The sequence below is a fragment of the Aristolochia californica genome, unplaced genomic scaffold, assembly GCF_029961685.1.
Source record: "Aristolochia californica isolate CCGP_79_NKW_82.1479 unplaced genomic scaffold, dmAriCali1.0.hap1 SCAF_8, whole genome shotgun sequence".
NCBI classification, from domain to species: Eukaryota; Viridiplantae; Streptophyta; class Magnoliopsida; order Piperales; family Aristolochiaceae; genus Aristolochia; species Aristolochia californica.
The window spans coordinates 39,418,228-39,441,039 of NW_027182279.1; the positions used below are offsets into that span (position 1 = coordinate 39,418,228).

Genomic DNA, 22,812 nt, shown 5'->3' on the forward strand with positions numbered 1-22,812 from the left:
TTTTAGGGTTTGCTGCTCGGTATTTAAGGGTCCTGTAATTAGGGTTTAGGGTTTATGGTTAAGGATTTAGGGTATTTTAGGGATTAGGGTTTTTAAGGTTTTGGGGGTTGTGTTTTTAAGCTCTAGGGTATTTTTGGGTTTAGGGACTGGAATTAGGGTGTATGGTTTAGGACTTTTAAGGTATTAAGTTTTGGCATTAGTGTTTAGGGTTTAGAGTTTAGTAAGTGATAGGCTTTAGGGTTTGATGGTTTAGGGTTTTTAAGATTTTGGGGGTTTTGTGTTTTTAAGCTCTAGGGTTTTTTGGGTGTAGGGTATGGAATTATGGTGTAGGGTTTAGGGTTTTGTGAGCATTGTGTTTTTGGCAAACATAAGAGGTTGAGCTTCTCCACGGCCATTTAGGGTTTAGGGTTTAGGGTTGGACTACATTCATTCGGATTTTTGGGGACCTTCTCGTGAACTATCCAGAGGTAATAGTTCTCGTTACATGCTTACTTTCATTGATGATTTTTCAAGGAAGGTTTGGGTTTATTTTTTTAAAGAGAATTCCGCACATTCGGAGAATAGAAATCACTTTTGGAAAACCGAACGGGAAAAAAAGTAAAGAGGTTGAGAACCGATAATGGCTTAAAGTTTTGCAACTGGGAGTTTGATAATTTTTGTAAGACCGAAGGAATTGTTCGGCACAAGATAGTGGTCAACACTCCACAACAAAATGGTGTTGCAGAGATGATGAATAGGACACTACTTGAGAGAGCTAGGAGTATGCTTTCCAATGCGGGTATGGGTAGGGAGTTTTGGGTGGAAGCTGTCAACACAGCATGCCATTTGGTGAATCGATCTCTTACTACTTCAATTGAGTGCAAAACGCCCGAGGAGGTGTAGTCAGGTAAACAGGCCGATTATTCCAGTTTGAGGGTGCTTGGTTGTCCCGCATATGCTCATGTGAATGAAGGAAAGTTGGAGCCAAGATCGAAGAAATGTGTTTTTCTTGGGTATCCCAAAAATGGGAAAGGTTATAGATTGTGGTGTCACGAATCATCTAAGTTTCTCATATCTGGAGATGTCATTTTCAACGAGTTGGCAATGTTGAAAGCAAAAGATGTTGCACTCGAACTGACTATTCAGGAAAATGAGATAGTTGCAAAGAAGGTGGATTTCAAAGTGTCGGTCCAAGAAGGTGATGAGGCAACATCACATGATGATGAGACAAGCCAAGAAGATGCACAACCATATTTATTGGCAAGGGACCGCGCTAGAAGAGAAATTCGATCACCCACTAGGTATGGACACTCTGATTTTGCTTATTGTTTGGCAATTACCGAAGATATGGAGTATAGTGAGCCATCTTCTTACAAGGAAGCCATTTCTTCTACGAATTCGGCCGAGTGGGTTGCCGCGATGAATGAAGAGTTACAATCACTGCAACAAAATGAGACTTGGTCTCTTGTGAAGCCCCCTAGTGATAAGAGGATTGTGGGTTGCAAGTGGGTGTACAAGACGAAGATTGATGGTTCAAATCCCGTGGATTTCCGATACAAGGCAAGACTTGTGGCTAAAGGCTATAGCCAAGTCCAAGACATGGAATTCAATGATGTATTCTCTCCCGTGGTAAGACATACCTCCATTCGAGTTTTGCTCTCTTTGGTGGCAATACAGGATTAGGAGTTGGAGCAAATGGATGTGAAAACTGCTTTCTTGCATGGTGATTTGGAGGAGCAAATTTACATGAGTCAACCGGAGGGTTTTAAGGTGAGGGAAAAGGAGGACCGTGTGTGTCTATTGAAGAAGTCCCTTTATGACCTTAAGCAATCACCGCGGTAATGGTACAAGAAGTTCGACTCTTTCATGGTGAGTATTGATTTTCACCGTTCCAATTATGATAGTTGTGTCTATTTCAAGAAGTTGAATGGTGGTGAGTTCATCTACTTGTTGCTCTATGTGGATGATATGTTGATTGCATCCTCCAACTTGAAAGAAGTTAGGAGGTTGAAAGAGCAATTGAGTTCGGCATTTAAGATGAAAGATTTGGGGGTTACCAAAAGGATTATCGGGATGGAGATCACAAGGGATCGGCCCAATAGAAAATTGTTCCTTTCACAAAAGAGTTTTGCCGGTTTGGCATGGAGAAAGCTAAGGTTGTTTCAACTCCTCTTGCGGTGCATTTCAAGATTTCAGCTGATTTAAGCCCACAATCCGATTATGAGAAGAAATATATGGAGAAGTTTCCATATTCGAGTGCGGTCGGGAGTCTCATGTACTTGATGGTGTGTACTCGACCCGACATTGCTCAAGTAGTTAGTGTGGTAAGTAGATATCTCTCTTGTCTTGGAAAAGGGCATTGGGCAGCAGTGAAGTGGATTTTTCGCTATTTGAAAGGTACGATTGATGTTCGTTTGGAATTTGGAAATGGTAACAAGGCACTAATGGGTTTTGTGGATGTGGATTTTGCGGGTGATTTAGACAAGAGGCGTTCCTTGACAGGATATATTTTTACTTTTGGAGATTGTGTAATTAGTTGGAAGTTTACACTTCAAGCCACCGTTGCACTCTCAAGTACCGAGGCCGAATACATGGCAATCACAGAGGCTATCAAGGAAGCTATTTGGCTCAAGGAGTATGTTGGTGAGATGTCTTCTATCGAAGGTCCTATTACAGTGCATTGTGACAACCAAAACGCTATTCATTTGACAAAGGACCGCATGTATCATGAGAAGATGAAGCACATTGATATTCGGTATCATTTTGTTCGAGATGTGATCTCAGATGGTAAGGTTGTCATGAAGAAGATTGGTACCCAGTCAAATTCAGCCGATATGCTCACAAAGCCTCTTCCAATTGCAAAATTCAAGTTTTGTTCAAGTTTGGTGTCGGTTTGTTTCTAGCATGTTGCTAGTGTATTTTTATGTTTGTTTTTGTTTAGGTTATGTTTGTTTTAGATGCAATTTGGTTCAAGGTGGAGATTGTTATGTTTGACTACATTGTTGTGTGAGGCCCAGTGGGCCCATGTAATTTTATACATTCCTCTTATGTAACCCTAAGTTGGGGAACAGTAAATGAATCAAGAAATTTTGGGGAAATCATGTCGTCGCTCTGTCTTCTCCTTTCCCCCTTTCGTCCTCTTCTCAATCCAGAGATTCTCAACCCAAAAAATCCTAACACTAGTTGATTTCTGCCGGACAGCAGGGACAGCAGGGGTATGCAATCCTTAAAACGTACAATAGTCCTTTTTTTTTCCTTTTGTGTTCTTCGGTTTCTGTCTTTAATCACTGACGCTAGTTCAGTGTTGGTGTATAGTAGTTAGAGGTGAGTTATATAATGTGAGTAGTATTTGTTCAGCGTAACATCTGCACATTTACTTGCACTTTTCTATTATTTCCTCTTATGGCTGGTGTTCTGGAGCTTGGTGTGACTGAACTGGTGAGAAGACTACATAGACTCCATCTAGATGGATATGTGATCTTTAGTGAGTGTCATTTTTTGGGTCTTGTAAATGGTCTTATCTGATTATAATTGTCTCTGTAAAGTTCTCAGAGGATCCTGCTCTCATTCAACAAATTATCACCACATTTCTAGAGTTTCCAAAGGTTCTCTGCTATGACCAATCTACATTCGGCCCCAGGAATGTTGACAAAGAAGACAACCAGTTATATGCTGAAGTTGATCATGGGAAGCTTAATTCAGTGCCTGGATGTGGGATGGAGTCCAAGGATTATCCGTCAACTTTTTCTCATCAGTCCACACCTAAAGAAGAAGTAGAATTGAATCCAATTGAAGAAAACAGAAAGATGAGTTAAAAACTGGTTCATGAGATGATATTTCTACTGATTGTGGAGCTAATCTAGAGACCGAAGATTCTTTTATGGCTGAGGGTATAAAGGGACATTCTCAAGGCATTGAGACTTTATAATCCGCCCATAAAGTCTCTTAACGCAAAATCGAGATTAATAGCTGCCAGATTCTTTCTTATCATCATCGTCATGAATTAAAGAAGTGAAGCATGACAGAGAGAAGAGAGAGGGAACTACCCTCGCTTACCACCAGACGGTTCTGTCAACTACATGCAGTGGCTTCCTTTGAAGAGAGAGGGAACTGCCCTCGCTTACCACCAGACGGTTCTGTCAACAACATGCAGTGGCTTCCTTTGAAGAGAGAGGGAACGACCCTCGCTTACCACCAGACGGTTCTGTCAACTACATGCAGTGGCTTCCTTTGAAGAGAGAGGGAACGACCCTCGCTTACCACCAGACGGTTCTGTCAACTACATGCAGTGGCTTCCTTTGAAGAGAGAGGGAACTACCCTCGCTTACCACCGGACGGTTCTGTCAACTACATGCAGTGGCTTCCTTTGAAGAGAGAGGGAACGACCCTCGCTTACCACCAGACGGTTCTGTCAACTACATGCAGTGGCTTCCTTTGAAGAGTATTCAGCCTTTAACTTGTCAAAGTCGTCATCGCTTTTGGGTGAAGGAGAGCAGAGACGTTCTCTACTGTAGAAATCCGATTGTTGAATAAAAAAAATTTGACCCCTGTTTGATTGATGAAGCAGAGATCTCAGTGGCCCTGAACGAGGAACCAAGATTGGCTCTAGATTGATCACAAATATTGGAGAGATACATTAGGCCATAAAGCAAAATCGAGTCATCATCCTCACGAAATAAATAAAAAATAAAAAACGCAAATCTCTTTGTGTCCCTCGCTTACCATTTGGACACCTACTTAGTAAGTCGTCATGGCTTTGGGTGAAGGAGAAAGGAGGAGACAGAAGAGAGTGTGTAACACAAGTCTCTACCACTGAAATCTGATTCGGATGAACCTCGGTTTTTCTTTAAAGAGAACTCTCAAAAAGCAAAATCGAGATAGACGAGTCTTTCCATCAACAAGTCTCGCCAGATTCTTTCTTATCATCATCGTCATGAAATAAATAAAAAATAAGTAAAAGCAAATCTCTTGTGTTTCTCTTGCTTACCATTTGGACACCTATTTGATGTATTCAATGCGTCCAGAATTAAAGAAGTTCAAGTCGTCATCCCTTTGGGTAAAGGAGGAAGGAGGAGACAGCAGAGTCTGCAACACGGCTGAACCTCGTTTTCTGAAACAGAACCTCCTCTGTACAAACGATAAACAGATGAAAGGGGAGAATGAAGCAGCAGGGGAAGGGAGTTAGTGTCGAAGAGATGAGGGCGGCTTCAATTGTTGGGTTTCTCTTGCTGGGTATCTTATGCAAGGGGATCAGTTCTTCGCAAGTGGGTTGCTTCGATGTGGAGAGAGAGGCTCTTACCAAATTCAGAAGCAAGCTCATCGATCCATCCAATCTTCTTACCTCCTGGGATGACTCCCCAGATTGCTGCAAATGGGATGGTGTTACATGCGACAGTGAAACAGGGTACGTGATCCAACTTAGTCTTTTTCCCGGTGGATGCAGTGGCCAGATCGATGCAGCGTTGCTGCAACTAAAACATCTCCGACACCTTGACTTGAGTTGGAACTCTTTCTATGGAGTTAAAATTCCGGATTTTTTTGGTTCCTTCATGGAGTTGAGGTATTTGGACTTGTCATCTGCAGGATTCAGCGGAAAATTTCCTTTCCATCTTGCAAATATTACCGCACTTGTGTCAATTGACCTCCGTGGTAATGACTTGTATGGCGAAATTTCTTCAGAGTTTACAGCTTTGCCACACTTGGAGGAGTTCTATTTGTCTTTTAACGAAGACCTCAGAGTAAATTGCTCAAATCTATTCGGTGGTAGTTGGAAGAATATTAAGGTGATGGATCTAGCAGGGGTTCAACTATACGGAGAAATCCCAAAGTCTATTGGTAATATGACCACTCTTACTAGTCTTAAATTGGGAGTCGAGAGAGGGAATTGAACCATGAAGGGCTTTCTAAGCCAAATGGGAAACCTACACAACCTGGAATTTTTGTCCTTAACCGGTTTTGAAGATTCGATTCTGTCCAAGCTTAATTGGTTATGCTCCTTAACAAATTTAACCAACCTATCCATCACGGACTGTAGATTTTCGGGACATGTTCCTACATGCTTAGGAGAACTCTCGTCTCTTCGCCATCTTACAATTAGAAATAGTATGCTCCAAGGTTTTGTACTTGAAAAGCATTTTCAAAATCTGAGCAAACTAATCTCCCTAGAACTGTCACTAAATTCCCTAGAGTTTCGTCTTCCTATAGATTGGGTTCCTCTGTTTCAACTTGGATACCTCGATCTTGGATCTTGTCGTCTTGGTCCACAATTTCCTCTTTGGCTTCAAACTCAAAGACAACTCAAATACCTAGATCTCTCCCACACATCCGTGGATAGCATACCATCATGGCTTTGGAACATCACTTCTGAGCTTCAATATTTGAACCTCAGTATGAATAATATTTCAGGTTCACTTGCAAACATTACACTTGCCAATTATACAGATGTGTATATTGATCTGAGCCACAACAAGTTCACAGGTCTTATACCTTTTCTCACAAACTCCTTCACATTTTTTGATATCTCATACAATCAATTTTGTGGGGTCATTCCTTCTCAGTTTGGTAAGATGAAGGGATTAGAAATTCTTAATCTTTCCCATAACAATCTCACTGGAGGTGTGCCCCCAACCTTGGCTAACTGTGGATCTCTCAAGGTGCATGATTTGAAGGCAAACTATTTATCTGGCAATATTTCATGGTCTTCCATTCAGTTTGTGAATATACAATGTTTGCACCTTGAGAAGAATAAATTATCGGGAGAGTTTCCTTCATTTTTGAAAAATTGTACTGATTTGCAAATTCTTGACCTTAGTGGGAACGAATTTAGTGGAAGCCTTCCACGTTGGATTAGAGTAAGGTTGTCTAGCCTTCGAATACTCCAACTGAGGTCCAACATGTTTATTGGAACTATCCCGGAACTATGGAATTTGGGTTATTTGCAAATCCTTGATGTGTCACATAATCGTCTGACAGGAGCCATTCCTAGAGGTATAACAAATTTAACAGCCATGAGAATCAATCTTATTACAAACAATACACTTAACCATGGGGGCAACTATTACCAAGAAAATGCTGATGTGGCGTACAATGGGATTGTGTATGAATTCACTACCACTCTTTTTTTGGTTATTACTTTAGATCTCTCAAGCAACAATTTGTCAGGAACAATCCCAGAAGAAGTGGGAAACCTTATTGGTTTGATTGCTTTGAACTTGTCGGGGAATCAATTTTTCGGGAAGATCCCAGAGAGCATTGGGAAGTTGCATCGATTAATAAATCTGGATTTGTCAAGAAACCATCTTTCTGGGTCGATTCCTCTAGCTATTGCTAGTTTGACATTTTTGAATCATCTCAACCTTTCATACAACAATTTGTTTGGAATAATTCCATCTGGTAATCAACTTGATACTCTCAATGAAGAATCGATTTATGTGGGTAATGAAGGTCTTTGTGGATATCCATTGAGAAAAGATTGTAAAAGTGATGGGAGAGATCAAATTCCGGCCCAACTTCTTGGTGATGAAGAATTTGAAGACAAATTTGAAATGAGATGGATCTATGCTGGCATTGCTCCTGGATTTACATTTGGCTTGGTAAGTGTGTTTGGAATTTTACTATTCAAAAGGTCTTGGAGAATTATATATTTTCGATTTGTAGATGGTTTGCAAGATTGGTTTTGTTGGAATATTGTCAGATGGGTCTGAAATGAGATGGACCTATGTTGGCATTGCTCTTTGCAGTTTGCTTTGTAAGTGTGTTTGGAAATTTACTATTCAAAAAGTTTTGGAGAATTATGTATTTTTGATTTTTAAATAGTTTGTAAGATTAATTTTGTTGGAAATAAATATAATATTGTCAAAGCTCAAAAATTGTTCATAGGATATGATATTTTTTTCTTTTCATTGTAACTCATCCTTTTTCAAATGCAAATGTCATTCAATAATATCTTTCTCATTATAATTTAGTCGGGTTTTTCAAAATACAGTGACATTTTTTTGTTTTTGGTATACAGTGACAAAATGTAATAATGTATGTCGTCTTTGGTATTGAAATAATAACTGATAGTGGCTAGCCAATGCAACCAAAGACCAATTTGTTAGGTGCGAAAAGCTACCGCCTATAAGAGTGGACAAAACCACTCTGACACCCACCCCGCCCATTCTTTACCGCCTCTCATACGATTCAAATGCGGGATGTGGCGTGCCCAACTCTGATAGCATGACAGCGGCTAGCCAATAGACCCAAAAGACCGATCTGTTAGGTGCAGAAAGCTACCGCCTATAAGAGTGGACGGAACCACCTTGACACCCACCCTGCCCATTCTCTACCGCCTCTCACGGGATTCGAACGATGGATGTGGTGTGCCCAGCTCTGATACCATGACAACGGCTATTCAATACACCCAAAAGATCGATCTGTTAGGTGAGGAAAACTACCACCTACAGACACCCACCCCGCCCATTCTTGACCGCCTCTCACAGGATTCGAATGCAGGACGTGGCGTGCCCAGCTCTGATACCATGACAGCGGCTAGCCAATACAACCCAGCAGACCGATCTGTTAGGTGCGGAAACCTACCGCCTACAAGAGTGTACGGAACCACTCTGGCACCCACCCCGCCCATTCTCTACCGCCTCTCACGGGATTTGAACGTGGGACGTGGCATGCCCAGCTCTGATACCATAACAGCGGCTAGCCAATACAACCCAACAGATCGATCTGTTAGGTGAGGAAAGTTACTGCCTACAAGAGTAGACGAAACCACTCTGACAATGACAACTATAAATATCGTTCTTCTTCTAATAGTAAAGAATTGAGCAACCCAAAAGTGAGTTTATTTCCAATGGAGCCTAAGGGAAGAAGGTAAACCAAATAAAGTAAAGATACAACACCCAAGAGAGTGTATGGTGATATTCCATGGAAGAAAGATTGAACTTGTATAGTTAAAATATAGGTGATTATAAGACGAGATTGTGGCCACATAGTCCATGCCAGTCACGAAAATCAATAATTAGTTAAAAGAAAGATCTTGAATGCTCTATTATAAATCTGGATCAGACTAGCCAATTGCCTCATGAGATGTTATTAAATATTTTATTATAAAATCGGGATTAGCCTAACCGATTGACCCATGAGATGTTGTTAAATATTTTATTATAATAAAAGGATTGGATAGGTCAATTGAATCTGGTTCGACCATGCCATGTACCTTGACCACGTCAAGTTTTTAGCGAAGCTTTGTAACTAAAACCTAAAATAATTAATTACATAATTAAATATAACACTACAAGAAAAAGAACTTTTGCTTTCTTCGATAGAAGTCACCATATCCAGCATAAATAATATTTCATTAGTAGAGAAGCTAAAAAATAAAAGAAAACTCTATCATCGAAAATTGATTTTTTGGTAGTAGAGTTATGACAAGTACATGGCAAGAAATACTTTCTTTCGGTAGAATTACTTTTCAATTGAAATAATCTTTTTAGGAAAAGAAAGTCTTTTTGAAAAATATTGTTTTGACAAAAAATATTGTCCTCCAAAATAAAATTTGGGGGAACAATTTATGTCAAATTTTTAAATAAAAATAATTGAAACCATCATGTGGAATTTATTTTCGATTTGTTTAATCTTTTGTGAAAAATTGCATTCACTAAAAATACGATTAAAATATTATGTAACTATGTATTAAAAATGATATTAAATATTACAAACACAAGTTCCTGAAAACTTACAATTGACACCTAGATAGTTCTGATTTTTTAATCCGATTTTTGAATAAAAAACAATTTGACCCCTACTTGGTTGATGAAGTTAAGATCTCAGTGGCCCTATGTCTATGAATACCAGGGTTGGATACATCTCTTATATATGACAGTGGAAACATATTGTTTTCAATAGATAGAAGTTATGGTTACAGTGAAACTAAGAAGCTCTCCATTTTTTTTTCGTGAGCTTGCAAATCGAATCGCCGCTCATTCAAGTTTGACTCGTTTACTTAAAAAAATCGAAACCGATCTCAAATATGATTCTAGATGGGATTTATTTGAATCGAACTGAGTTGGCTTCAAGCGAAGATTGAGTTATTCGCGAACTGGTTCTGTTCGATACCACCCTAAAAACACATAATATGTCCAATTCTTTCTTATGAAAGAAAATAGATGACAAATGGACTGAAAACTACTACAATTCCCAATGAAAAACACTTGAACATAGTGTTCAGCCTCAAGGATCAAGAAAACAATAAAACTACTCTCTTACATAGATTGAGTTTTTGACTTCTCTCAGTAACTATTATCAGATTATTCTTAAATGAGATGGATCTATAGTGGCATTGCTCTTCGATTTGCAGTTAGCTTCATAAGTGTGTTTGGAATTTTACTATTCAAAAGGTCTTGGAGAATTATGTATTTTTTATTTGTAGATGGTCTGCAAGATTGGTTTTGTTGGAAATAGACATAATATAGTCAAAACTTACAAAATTTTCAAGGGATATGGCTTTTTTTCTTTTCATTGTGACTCATCCTTTTTCAAATGCAAATGTCATCCAATAATATCTCTCCCATAATAATTTAGAGGGCTTTTCGAAATACAGTGATATTCTTTTTATTTTTTTCTTTATTACAATATTAGTGAATTTTTCAAAAGACGAAAAGTTAATAATGTATGTCTTCTTTGGTATCGAAATAATGACAAATATAAATATTGTTCTTATTCTTATAGTAGAGAATTGAGCAAACCAAAAGTGAGTTTATTTCCAATGGAGCCTGAGACAAGAAGGAATACCAAGCAAAGTAAAGATACAACACCCAAGAGAGCGTATGGTGATATTCCATGGAAGAAATATCGAACCTGTATAGTTAAAATATAGGTGATTATAAGACAAGTCCATGGCCACATAGTACATGCTAGTCACGAAAATCAATAATCAGTTAAAAGGAAGATGTTGAATACTCTATTATAAATTTGGATTAGACTAACCAATTGGCCCATGAGATGTTTTTGAATGTTTTATTATAAAGTCAGAATTTAATAGGTCAATTGAATTTGGTTCAACCATGCCATGTACCTTGACCAAGTCAGGTTTTTTGCAAAGGTTTGTAACTAAAACCTAAAATAATTAATTATATAATTAAATATAATACTTCAATAAAAAGAGTTTTTGCTTTCTTCAATTGAAGTCACCTTATCTAGCATAAATAATATTTCATTGGTAGAGTAACTAAAAAAGAAAAGAAAACTCTACCATCAAAAATTGATTTTCCGATAGTAGAGTTATGATAAGTACATGGTAAGAAATTCTTTCTTTTAGTAGAATTACTTTTCTATTGAATTAAGCTTTTTAGGAAAAGAAAGTCTTTTTCATAAATATTTTTTTGACAAAAAATATTGTCCACCAAAAAAATGTTGGTGGAAACAATTTCCATCGAATTTTTTTAATAAAAATAATTGAAACTATAATGGTGGAATTTATTTTCCACCACAAAAATTTTATGATTTTGGTAAAGAAAAACGTTTCTACCAAAACTTTCTTTATACTAGAGAAATTATATGATATTCAAAATATTTTTTAAATTTATTTTTCCATAGAAATATAATTCCGCTATGAAAAATAATCTACGATGGTGGAATTCTAATTTGGATGAGAAAGTCTCTTTTGTGAATGGCAACATAGTTTTAAAGTCTAGATGATTATAATGACACTTTAGGTGGAAACCATGATAAGACCAGCTCATTCCCATTAGTACTCTGCTTTCTTTTGAGTCTTTGATATTATTATTACTTCTTTTAGTTATTTTTACGAGTTGGGTGTCTCTAAATTTTTATTTTCTAGTGATGTATAAAAGTGTATGTTATGAACTTCTAATGCACTTTTTTTTTTAATTTTAATAAAAAAAAGCTTTGTGAGATAAAATTCTCAAGGTCTACTCTAATTCAAACAAAGATTTCTATAGTTATCGTATTCAAAATTGGTGTACATCGATTTTTATACAAATATGTTGGAAATAATGTGTTTTTAGGAATTTTAATTTTTAAAAAGTATGAGAGGATTGTCCTATAAAGTCCATTGAGATATCATAGGCTATAAATCTCCCATTTATCAATAATATGAATTGGATTTTTGGGTAATCGATACATATCAAACTTTCGTGCCTACCCCAGTTTTACTCCTATTAAATTCTTTGGGAAAATGGGCTCAGACCTACACGAGCAAGGAAGGTCCACATATCCAAGTGTATTGGAAGATGGACCCAAGCCCATAAGATATGGATCCACCACGATCACATGAGTTGGTGGGACCCACCATGATCACGCGAGATGGCATGATGAGTCCTACACAATAAGAAGTCTTACAGAGCTAAAATTATTATGGAAGTTGGTCTCACAGATAAGTTTCAATTTAATGGTGTTTTAGTCATGTTAGTCTTCTATTTATATTGGGTTATTTAATTATGCTAGGACTTATCTTTAAGTGTTAGAGTTTGGGTGTAATTGGAACAACTGTAGTTTAATTGTAATTGGACTCTACTACCTTCCTCTATTATAAATAGAGGTTCATGTACTCTTATTATAATAAGTCAATGAAGTATTTCTCTTTTAAATAAATTCAACAAATTTGATTTCGATTTGGAGTTTGATTGAGAGAGAGATTGAAAGAGAAAAAAATCTTACTTAGTATAGGAAGTCATATTTGAAACGTATTGCTAATGGTTGAGAGAGAAAGAGAGAGGAGAGAGTTTGAATGGTAGCAAGTCCAGTAGTTCCGTAGAGAGAGAAGGAAAGAGAGATAAAGTTTGATTGATTGACTGGTAGGTAAGCTTAGTCCGTTCTTTTATATTAAGGTCCAAATGAATGTGAGCCAACATTCTTTATTTCTTTTTTAGTGTAGGAGCACTATAAAAGTAATGTTAATGGCTTAAATTGACTATTAGATTATGAATAAAACACCATGTGCTTGCATTTCTCAAGTCATTCCCATTATTCTTTAATTCATTGATACATGATAATTTTTCCTCTTTTTTAAAAGACGTGATAATCTTTGTCTAGTGATTTTCTCCCAAGATAATTGGGCCTTCATATTATTAGTCCTAAAACTGGTTTTCCTTTATTCAGGTAATAACACCTCTAAATAGTTTTCTTTTAGGAAAACATTACAATTAACTACAGGATTATGTTAAGAATGTTAGGAACTAGATGCCTTAATTCCAAACTAATGAGAGTAACAATAATAAACGCGGAAGACGGAAAAACAAAGACAAGAATAAAACAACAAGATTTATACAGGTTTGCCTTAAGGTGATACTATGTCCTATCTTCCGCCGTTGCAGTAATCCACTATGAAGATGAAATAGTTTACAAAGAGAAATCACGGACACTTATAGGTGTTTCTCTCTAATCACTTTGGCTGCAACTCGGGATGCTCCTCGGATGATGATCATAACACCCTAATAGCGACGCCCTCCATTATAAAGAGAAAACTAGGGCAACCATTTTACAAGAGTGAAATTCCCAAACTACCCTCAGTGAAATTCCCACAACCTCCTTTAACATTTTATTTTTCACTTTGTTCGAAAAATATCCTTGTTTGAACAATCCCTATGTTCAAAAAGTCTTATTTCTTGTTATATTTTATTGTATGTGCTTTGGTAGAGTAGACTCTCTATTTGAATAATGGTGTTGTTGAGGATTTTTATTTGTATTTTTTGTTGTATTAAATTGTTTTTAATGCATATTATTAGTTTATAATTTATTTATTATCATCAAAACCATGAGAATGAAGATATTGAGACTAATATGTTCATCAATTATTCAATCTTTATACATGAACTATTTATTTGTGTGTGAAACAAGTTGATATTCTCAAAGCTAGTGGTCCATAGTCTATAAGAAAATAATCAAGGTTGTCTTCTCCATGTCAATTTGCACTAACCTCATTAGTATTTATGAGGATTGCATATGGTGTGTCATTGTCTAAAGAAAATAATGGAACTGATAGGAAAAGTGAAGGTGAGGGGTCTAAGGGTAGGAATGAGTACTTGTCTTAAAGATCGTTGTAAGGTTGGACCACAACATATGTATGGATAACATGTAATGGTCAAACTAAGAAGAGGGTAAATGGTCATGTTTATTGAAAATTATTGAATATTTGTAATCGTTGTCAATTTGAAGTAGAGAGAGAAGGAAAGAGAGCTAAAGTTCTGATTGATCACAATATTGGAGAGAGACATTTGGCCATAAAGCAAAATCGAGATACACGAGGCTTTCTTGTCATCATCGTCATGAAATAAATAAAAAAACGCAAATCTCATCGATTTGAATCAGATCCCCTCGCAGCTCACTGAGACGAGACCCGGGAAACCTTCGCTGCGCTTTAGGAGTGTGCAGTAGATTTCCTGGACCCCTTCCTGCATGCTTGGGAGAACTCTCACCTCTGGAAGTGATTAAAATTGTAAATAGTATGTTGGAAGGAGTTGTACTTGAAAATCATTTCCAAAATCTAAGAAACTTAATCCTCCTAGACCTATCGCAAAATTCATTAGAGTTTCATCTTCCTATAGATTGGCTTCCTCCATTTCAAGTTCGACAATTCTACCTTCAATCTTGTCATCTTGGCCCACAATTTCCTCTATGGCTTCAAACTCAAAAAAACATGGTTTACCTAGATCTCTCCCAAACATCTGTGGATAGCATACCATTGTGGTTTTGGAACATCACTTCTGAGCTTCAATATTTGAACCTCAGTATGAATAATATTTCAGGTTCACTTCGAAACATTACACTTGCCAACTATACAGAAGATGTGTATATTGATCTGAGCTACAACAAGTTCACAGGTCTTGTACCTTTTCTCACTAGCTCTTTCACATTTTTTGATATCTCATACAATGAATTCTCTGGGGTCATTCCTCCTCTATTTGGTAAGATGAAAAGCTTACAAATTCTTAATCTTTCCCATAACAATCTCACCGGAAGCGTGCCCCCAACTTTGGCTAATTGTGGATCTCTTAAGGTGCTTGATTTGAAGGCAAACCATTTATCTGGCAATATTACATGGTCTTCCGTTCAATTTGTGAATATAAAAAACTTGCACTTTGAGAAGAATAAGTTATCGGGAGAATTTCCTTCATTTTTGAAAAATTGTACTGATTTGCAAATTCTTGACCTTAGTGGGAATGAATTTAGTGGAAGCTTGCCGAGATGAATTGGAGTAAGGTTGTCTAACCTTCGAATACTCCAACTAAGGTCCAACATGTTTAGTGGAACTATCCCGGAACTAAGGAATTTGGGTTATTTGCAAGTCCTTGATGTGTCACATAATCGTCTGACAGGAGCCATTCCTAGAGGTATAACAAATTTAGCAGCCATGAGAACCAATCATGTTACAAATAATACACTTGGCTATGAGAGCAACTATTACAAAGAAAATGTTGATGTGTCGTACAATGGGTTTGTGTATGAATTCACTAGCACTCTTTCATTGGTTATTGCTTTAGATATCTCAAACAACAATTTGTCAGGAACAATCCCAGAAGAAGTTGGAAACCTTATTGGTTTGATTGCTTTGAACTTGTCGGGGAATCAATTTTTCGGGAAGATCCCACAGAGCATTGGGAAGCTGTATCAATTACAAAATCTGGATTTGTCAAGAAACCATCTTTCTGGATCGATTCCTCCAGCTATTGTTAGTCTGACATTTTTGAGTCATCTCAACCTTTCATACAATAATTTGTCTGGAATAATTCCAAGGGGTAATCAACTTGATACCCTTGATGAATCGAATTATATGGGTAATGAAGATCTTTGTGGACAACCATTGAGAAAAGAATGTAAAAGTGATGGGAGGGATCAAATTCCGGTCCAACCTCTTGGTGATGAAGAGTTTGAAGATGAGTCTGAAATGAGATGGATCTATGCTGGCATTGCTCCTGGATTTGCATTTGGCTTGGTAAGTGTGTTTGGAATTTTACTATTCAAAAGGTCTTGGAGAATTATATATTTTCGATTTGTAGATGGTTTGCAAGATTGGTTTTGTTGGAATATTGTGAGACGGGTCTAATATGAGATGGATCTATGTTGGCATTGCTCTTGGATTTGCAATTAACTTCGTAAGTGTGTTTGGAATTTTACTATTCAAAAGGTCTTGGAGAATTATGTATTTTCGATTTGTAAATGGTGTGTACGTTTAGTTTTGTTGGAAATAAACATAATATTGTCAAAGCTAAATTTTTTTTCATAGGATGTGGTTTTCTTTTCTTTTCTTTGTAACTCATCCTTTTTCATATGCAAATGTCATTCAATAATATCTTTATCATTATAATTTAGTAGGGTTATTCAAAATACAGTGACATTTTTTTGTTTTTTCTTTATTAAAATATTAGTGAAATTTTTAAAAGACAAAATGTAATAATGTAAGTCTTCTTTGGTATCGAAATAATGACAATTATAAATATTGTTCTTCTTCTAATAGTAGAGATTTGAACAACCCAAAAGTGAGTTTATTTCTGATGGAGCCTAAGGGAAGAAGGAATACCAAGCAAAGTAAAGATACAATACCCAAGAGAGCGTATGGTGATATTCCATGGAAGAAATATGGAGAATATAAAATATAGGTGATTATTAGACGAGTCCATGGCCACATAGTCCATGCCAATGACGAAAATCAACAATCAATTAAAAGGAAGATGTTGAATGCTCTATAATAAATTTAGTTCAGACTAACCAATTGCCCTATGAGATGTTGTTAAATGTTTTATTGTAAAATCGTGATTGGATAGGTCAATTGATTCTGATTCAACCATGCAATGTACCTTGACCAAATTTAGTTTTTAGCAAAGCTTTGTAACTAAAACCTAAAATAATTAATTACATAATTAAATATAACACTACAAGAAAAAGAGTTTTTTTTTTCTTCGATAGAAGTCACCATATCCAGCATAAATAATATTTCATTGGTAAAGTAACTAAAAAATAAAAGAAAACTCTATCATCGAAAATTTATTTTTTGGTAGTAGAGTTATGACAAGTACATGGCAAGAAATACTTTCTTTCGGTAGAATTACTTTTCGATTGAAATAATCTTTTTAACAAAAGAAAGTATTTTTGAGAAATATTGTTTTGACAAAAAATATTGTCCACCAAAACAAAATTTGGTGGAAACAATTTCTGTCGAATTTTTTAATAAAAATAATTGAAACCATCATGGTGGAATTTATTTTCAATTTGTTTAATCTTTTGTGGAAATTACATTTACTAATAAATACGATCAAAATATTATGTAACTATGTTTTAAAAATGATATTAAATATTGCAAACACAAGTTCTTGAAGGCTAACAATTGACACCTAAATAGTCCTAATTTTTTAATCCAATTTTTAAATAAAAAACAATTTGACCTCTAGTTGGTTGATGAAGTTAAGATCTCATGGCACTATGACTATGAATACTAGGGTTGGATACATCTCTTAAATATGATTGTGGAAACATATTGTTTTCAATAGATAGAAGCTAGGGTTACAATGAAACTCAGAAGCTCTCCATTTTTTTGTGAGTTTGCAAATTGAATCGCCGCTAGTTCGAGTTTGACTTGTTTACTTAAACAAATCGAAAACCGATCTCAAATTTGATTCGAGTTCGGATTTATTCGAATCAAACTGAGTTGGCTCCAAGCAAAGATTGAGTTATTCGAGAATCGGTTCTGTTCGATACCACCATAAAAACACATAATATGTCCAATTCTTTTTTATGAAAGAAAATAGATGACGAATGGACTGAAAACTACTATAATTTCTAATGAAAAACACTTGAACAGAGCGTTCAGTAGGACAAATTAAACACAAAATTGTTCTTTTGTGTCCTCAATACTCTTACATGGATCGAGTTTTTGACTTCTCTCAATAACTATTATCAGACGGATCTTAAATGAGATGGATCTATGGTGGCATTGCTCTTCGATTTGTAGTTGGCTTCGTATGTGTGTTTGGAATTTTACTATTCAAAAGGTCTTGGAGAATTATGTATTTTTGATTTGTAGATGGGTTGCAAGATTTGTTTTGTTGTAAATAGTCAAAACTTACAAAATGTTCATGGGATATGGCTTTTTTTTCTTTTCTTTGTGTCTCATCCTTTTTCAAATGTAAATATCATTCAATAATATCTCTCCCATAATAATTTAGTAGGGCTTTTCAAAATATAGTGATATTCTTTTTATTTTTTCTTTATTAAAATATTATTGAAATTTTCAAAAGACAAAAAATAATAATGTATATCTTCTTTGGTATCGAAATAATGACAGATATAAATATTGTTCTTCTTCTAATAGTAGAGAATTGAGCAACCCTAAAGTGAGTTTATTTCCAATAGAGCCTAAGACAAGAAGGAATACCAAGCAAAGTAAAGATACAACACCCAAGAGAGCGTATAGTGATATTCCATGGAAGAAAGATCGAACTTGTATAGTTAAAATATAGGTAAGACGAGTCCATGGTCACTTAGTCCATCCCAGTCACGAAAATCAATAACCAATTAAAAGGAAGATGTTCAATACTCTATTATAAATCTTGATCAAACTAACTAATTGGCCCATGAGATGTTTTTGAATGTTTTATTAAAAGAATTTTTTTATTATTATTAAAAATAGTTTGTAAAAAAAGTAATTTTTTTATTTTCACTAATTATTTTTATGAAAATAATAATTAAATTTTTATTTTTTTGTTTTTCTTTTCTTGAGGTTTCAAATAGACCTTGATGCGGTCAGTAATCACGCACGTGTGGGAAAGGAGAAGGGTCGAGGTTTAATTGGAAGGACCCCACCCCATTTCTCCAACCCGGGTTTAACTAGACTCAATTATGGGAAAGTGTGATCCCCATCTAGCATTTAATGATTGGGTTGATTTTTATAATATTATTTAAGATTTTTTTTATTAAATTAATTAATAAATAAATTAACAAGGGAGATGGATACTCTCGTCAGCAATCGGGCAGACCCATCGAAACATTTCTCTTTCTCGGTCTCATTGGCGGATTCCTCCTGGAAAATTCATTCGATATCATTGAGGATGACTTTGAGGAAATTGGGCAGAACGGAGCTTCTCCACCGTGCCCCGGCCAAGAATTTGTATGTGGGCCTATGTGCCTTCTCCTTGATCTATGGGTCATAATTTTATATCTCTTGGTTGTGTGGGTCTTCCTTGGTCTTATGGGCTTGGGCCCATCTTCCAACACACTTGGATATGTGGGCTTTCCTTGGTTGTATGTGTTTGGGCCCTCTTCCAACACTCCCCCTCAAGTTGGGGTGAGAGAACATCATGAACTCCTAGTTAGCTGCAAATGATGTATAAATTTTTTTTTTTTTTATAAAATGACAGTCCTCAATATCTTCCAACACTTCCCCTCACGTTGGGGCTCTCGTTTATGAGGCCCAATTGGCATAAGAAAAATGAGAGTAGCATCACTTTAAGTCGTATGACATTGCTCTTTAATCCAGTCAAATAATTCATGATGGATGTTCGACAAACTCCTATCTTCTATAGGTAGTGCCACTCCTATTAATGTAGGTTGTGGGTCTATATGCTGAAGGGTAAAAAAAACTCCTCCATCACCCTGTCACTCCACAGGACAACGTCTCTCAAGTGGTAGGAGTAATAAAAGACATTAATGGGGGGAAGTAAAATGATATGTTGTAATAAACTCATCCATCATGGTGTTCCAATTCGGCCACCAACTCTCATGGTGTCGCAACCGCAATATTTTTTAGAGTAAAAAAAAAATGATGGTGTCCCAATCCGGGCACCGACTCTCATGGTGTCCCAACCGCAATATTTTTTAGAGTCAAATAAATTATGGTATGAGAAAGATACTTAGGCCACCTCTCCTTCAATAATAATGTTTTATCCAAAGAGACACAATAACAGCAGTTGTAATGGGCTTGGGCCTATATAATACGAACCAAAATAATCCTTGTGAAATTGACCCATGAAATAATCTAAGGCAAATATTTGTACCAAATAATATGTTGACCAAGGAATAATCTGTCAATTCTTCAAAATAATAATCTAGCCAGAAAATTACTGAGTCATGCCAAAATATGTATAAAATTGGACACGTATATCGAGGTAGGAAAATAAGTGGGTTGAGTATGAGTTGACTCACTGAGTTGACCCGAACCGGGTTGACTCAGTCCGATTTAACTCGAAATACTGGTGCAAAAGCGATCTGATTGCTGGGTTGAAGCAGGCGCTCGACCCGGATTTAATACGTTTCCTAGCTTAGGAAACATTAAATCTTTCATCAGTATCTTCTTCTTCCTCTCGACCGAAAAGAGCGGAAAACCAGAGACGTCTTTGGAAGGCAACTTTCCAGAACTTGAGCAGAGAGATTGGAATATATATCCGAGGAACCAGAGAACTTTCCAAAATAAGAGACATCACCGAGAATCAAGTAGAACGTGATATCATGAACATGATAGCCCGACAACGTCGAAGGTAAGATTTTGACGACGTCGGCAATATTTGAAAACCAGCAATGCAGAACCTTCCAAACAGAGATGACAACCAACCCGGAAAACCAGAGAACAGAAACGAAGAGATACTCTCGAATGCTCGACGGATTTAATAAAACGGAAACAGAGTGTTCTTCTTCCCCACGGCGCTGAACAGAGGCAAATTAAACTTTCTTTCTCTCCTTGCAGCGGAAGTTGTAATGGACAACAACTCAGTAACTCGGTGGAGACTGGGGTAGTCGGACGTCGGCCAAACAAACTCAAGAACACAATATGACTCCTGACGGTAGCAATATTTTTTCGTCTCTACACGAGAAACAAAAACCAGTCTTCTCCGGCGATGTAGATCAATACGACTTCCATAAATAAACGTTGACTCATTGCGTCTCAATCTATGAAATGATGGGCCTCCTTGTGAAGCAAACAAAGTGGGATTTTATCAAGAAGCAACAACAACGTGCTTTATGTTTTTCCAAAGGATTATCGAGCAAAGATGGCATGCAAAAAGTTTCAAAAAAAAAAAATTGAACCTACTTGAAAAATCAAAGGCTATAGTTCGGGGAAGAAAATAACAAAAAAAAGAAAAAAAAGATTTGGAATTCTAAAAAGAAACCATAACTACGAGTCCTAAAAATCAAAGCTCTGATACCATGTTCATTTTTAGGACTCCATGAAATTAGCTCATGGAGAAAAGGGAGAGAGAACCATTGGGAGAAAACTAGAGAAAGAAGGGTTATGGACTTGATTTCCTAACCCTCCATCTGAAGCTTAATTTATAGATTAATGAAACTATTGGATGTTTAAGTTGGAATAAGTACTCAAAAGATCCCTCTAAGTGGCTTAATTTTGATGATAAAAAACTCATACATTTAATCATGACAACTGACTTCCGTCCATCATGGAGGTTGAGAATCTTGTGCATGGAATATGGAGGACGTTCATGAGACTTCGTGTGCATAGAAACCGGTGGATGTGCATGTGTCTTCTCATCCCCCCTCAAGCTGAACTTGGAGGCTGGACAAACATTCAACTTGGTGCTAATGAACAAAGCTTTGTGTTGGAAGATGGGTATGTCCAAGCCCACACAACCAAGGAAGGCCTACACATCCAAGGAAGGCCCACACATGCAATTGTGTTAGAAGATGGGCTCAAAACCCACATACCAAGGAGAAGGCCCACATGTGGAGGCATGATGGTAAATAAAGAGTAATGTCATAAAAATGACATTGATGTAATTAATTTGTTTTATGGGTATAATTATAATATTGTAGCTTTATTCATCTATAAATTGAGCCCTAGGGGGGAGGGTTAGGATATAAATCCATAACCCTTTTCTTCTTCCAGTTTTCTCCCCAATATCTGTCTATACTTTTCTCCATGAGCTAATCCGTAGTTATGGTGTTTTAGAATTTCAATTTTTTTTTCTTTTATCTCTTTGTCTCGTGCCCTTGTTTTTGCTTGGTTCTATGATCTAGTGAGTAGGGGTGGCATTGAGTCGAGTCGAGCCGGAACCTGCCTATGTTCTAGCCGAGCTTCTAGCCGAACCTCGTCTCGAACCTACAATTGTTATCGACCTCGAGCCCAAAAAATTTAATCGAGTTCGAGCCGAGCTTGAGCTTCAACATATATTTAAAACTTTTCAAAAAATATATATCAAATAAATTATATATAAAATTATGCATACATTTTACATAAAATTGGGCATGACCTCTACATAAAATTGGGTATAAGATGGGGCATGACCTCTACTTAAAATTGAGCATAATCTATATATATAATACCTGTATAAAATTTGGCATGACCTCTACTTCAAATTGGGCATAATCTATATACATAATACCCGCATAAACACTCCATAAAAATGTCTATACATTCCATAAACACTCCATGAAATTTTTTATACACTCCATACACTCCATAAAACAATCTAAACACTCCATACATTGCATAACATTATGAATAAACTCCATACAATAATCAAACACAACAAAATTAAATGAAATATCACTATCAATTTACATTCACCCAAATAAAATCTATAAATCCATTATAAATTTACTAACTATAGTTATTTCTCTTCATGCTAGAAAATAATATACATCCCTACATGAGCAAAATCTCCACCTATGATAAAAACAAAAAAATAAAATTAGTTATTGTCAGATAAAAAAATATTCTTTCACTACTAGTTACTTAATGTCATTAAAAATATTAAAATTATTTCATCGTCAGGTGGCAGAGCAGTGGCATGGGAGGCAACTAGTGCGGACGGAATTTCATCGTTAGGTGGAAGAGCAGTTGCATTGAAGGCAGTTGGTACGGACGGAATTTCATCGTTA

At 36.3% G+C, this 22,812-nt stretch overlaps 2 protein-coding genes across 2 annotated transcripts; both read left to right on the forward strand.

Annotated features, from left to right (window-relative positions):
* The first annotated feature begins 5,138 nt into the window (after nt 1–5,138).
* LOC137938512 (receptor-like protein 43) lies at nt 5,139–15,178 on the forward strand. The gene is made up of 4 exons (XM_068783463.1): nt 5,139–5,814; nt 6,385–7,571; nt 7,636–7,726; nt 14,736–15,178. The coding sequence occupies exons 1-4, from the start codon at nt 5,139–5,141 to the stop codon at nt 15,176–15,178; spliced, it is 2,397 nt and encodes a 798-aa protein (XP_068639564.1).
* Nucleotides 15,179–15,226: 48 nt separating this feature from the next.
* Nucleotides 15,227–16,022, forward strand: LOC137938513 (putative receptor like protein 25). The gene is made up of 2 exons (XM_068783464.1): nt 15,227–15,922; nt 15,987–16,022. Exons 1-2 carry the CDS (start codon nt 15,227–15,229, stop codon nt 16,020–16,022), a joined length of 732 nt encoding a protein of 243 aa, XP_068639565.1.
* The last annotated feature ends 6,790 nt before the right edge of the window (nt 16,023–22,812 follow it).

What these genes read in the sequence shown, in the direction of transcription:
- LOC137938512 (XM_068783463.1), top strand. Translation starts at nt 5,139, where the DNA reads ATGAAGCAGCAGGGGAAGGGAGTTAGTGTCGAAGAGATGAGGGCGGCT. An exon ending in AGAAATCCCAAAGTCTATTG is followed by an intron (nt 5,815 to 6,384) that starts GTAATATGACCA and finishes ATAATATTTCAG; the next exon opens with GTTCACTTGCAAACATTACA. An exon ending in CTGGATTTACATTTGGCTTG is followed by an intron (nt 7,572 to 7,635) that starts GTAAGTGTGTTT and finishes TTCGATTTGTAG; the next exon opens with ATGGTTTGCAAGATTGGTTT.
- LOC137938513 (XM_068783464.1), top strand. Translation starts at nt 15,227, where the DNA reads ATGTTTAGTGGAACTATCCCGGAACTAAGGAATTTGGGTTATTTGCAA. An exon ending in CTGGATTTGCATTTGGCTTG is followed by an intron (nt 15,923 to 15,986) that starts GTAAGTGTGTTT and finishes TTCGATTTGTAG; the next exon opens with ATGGTTTGCAAGATTGGTTT.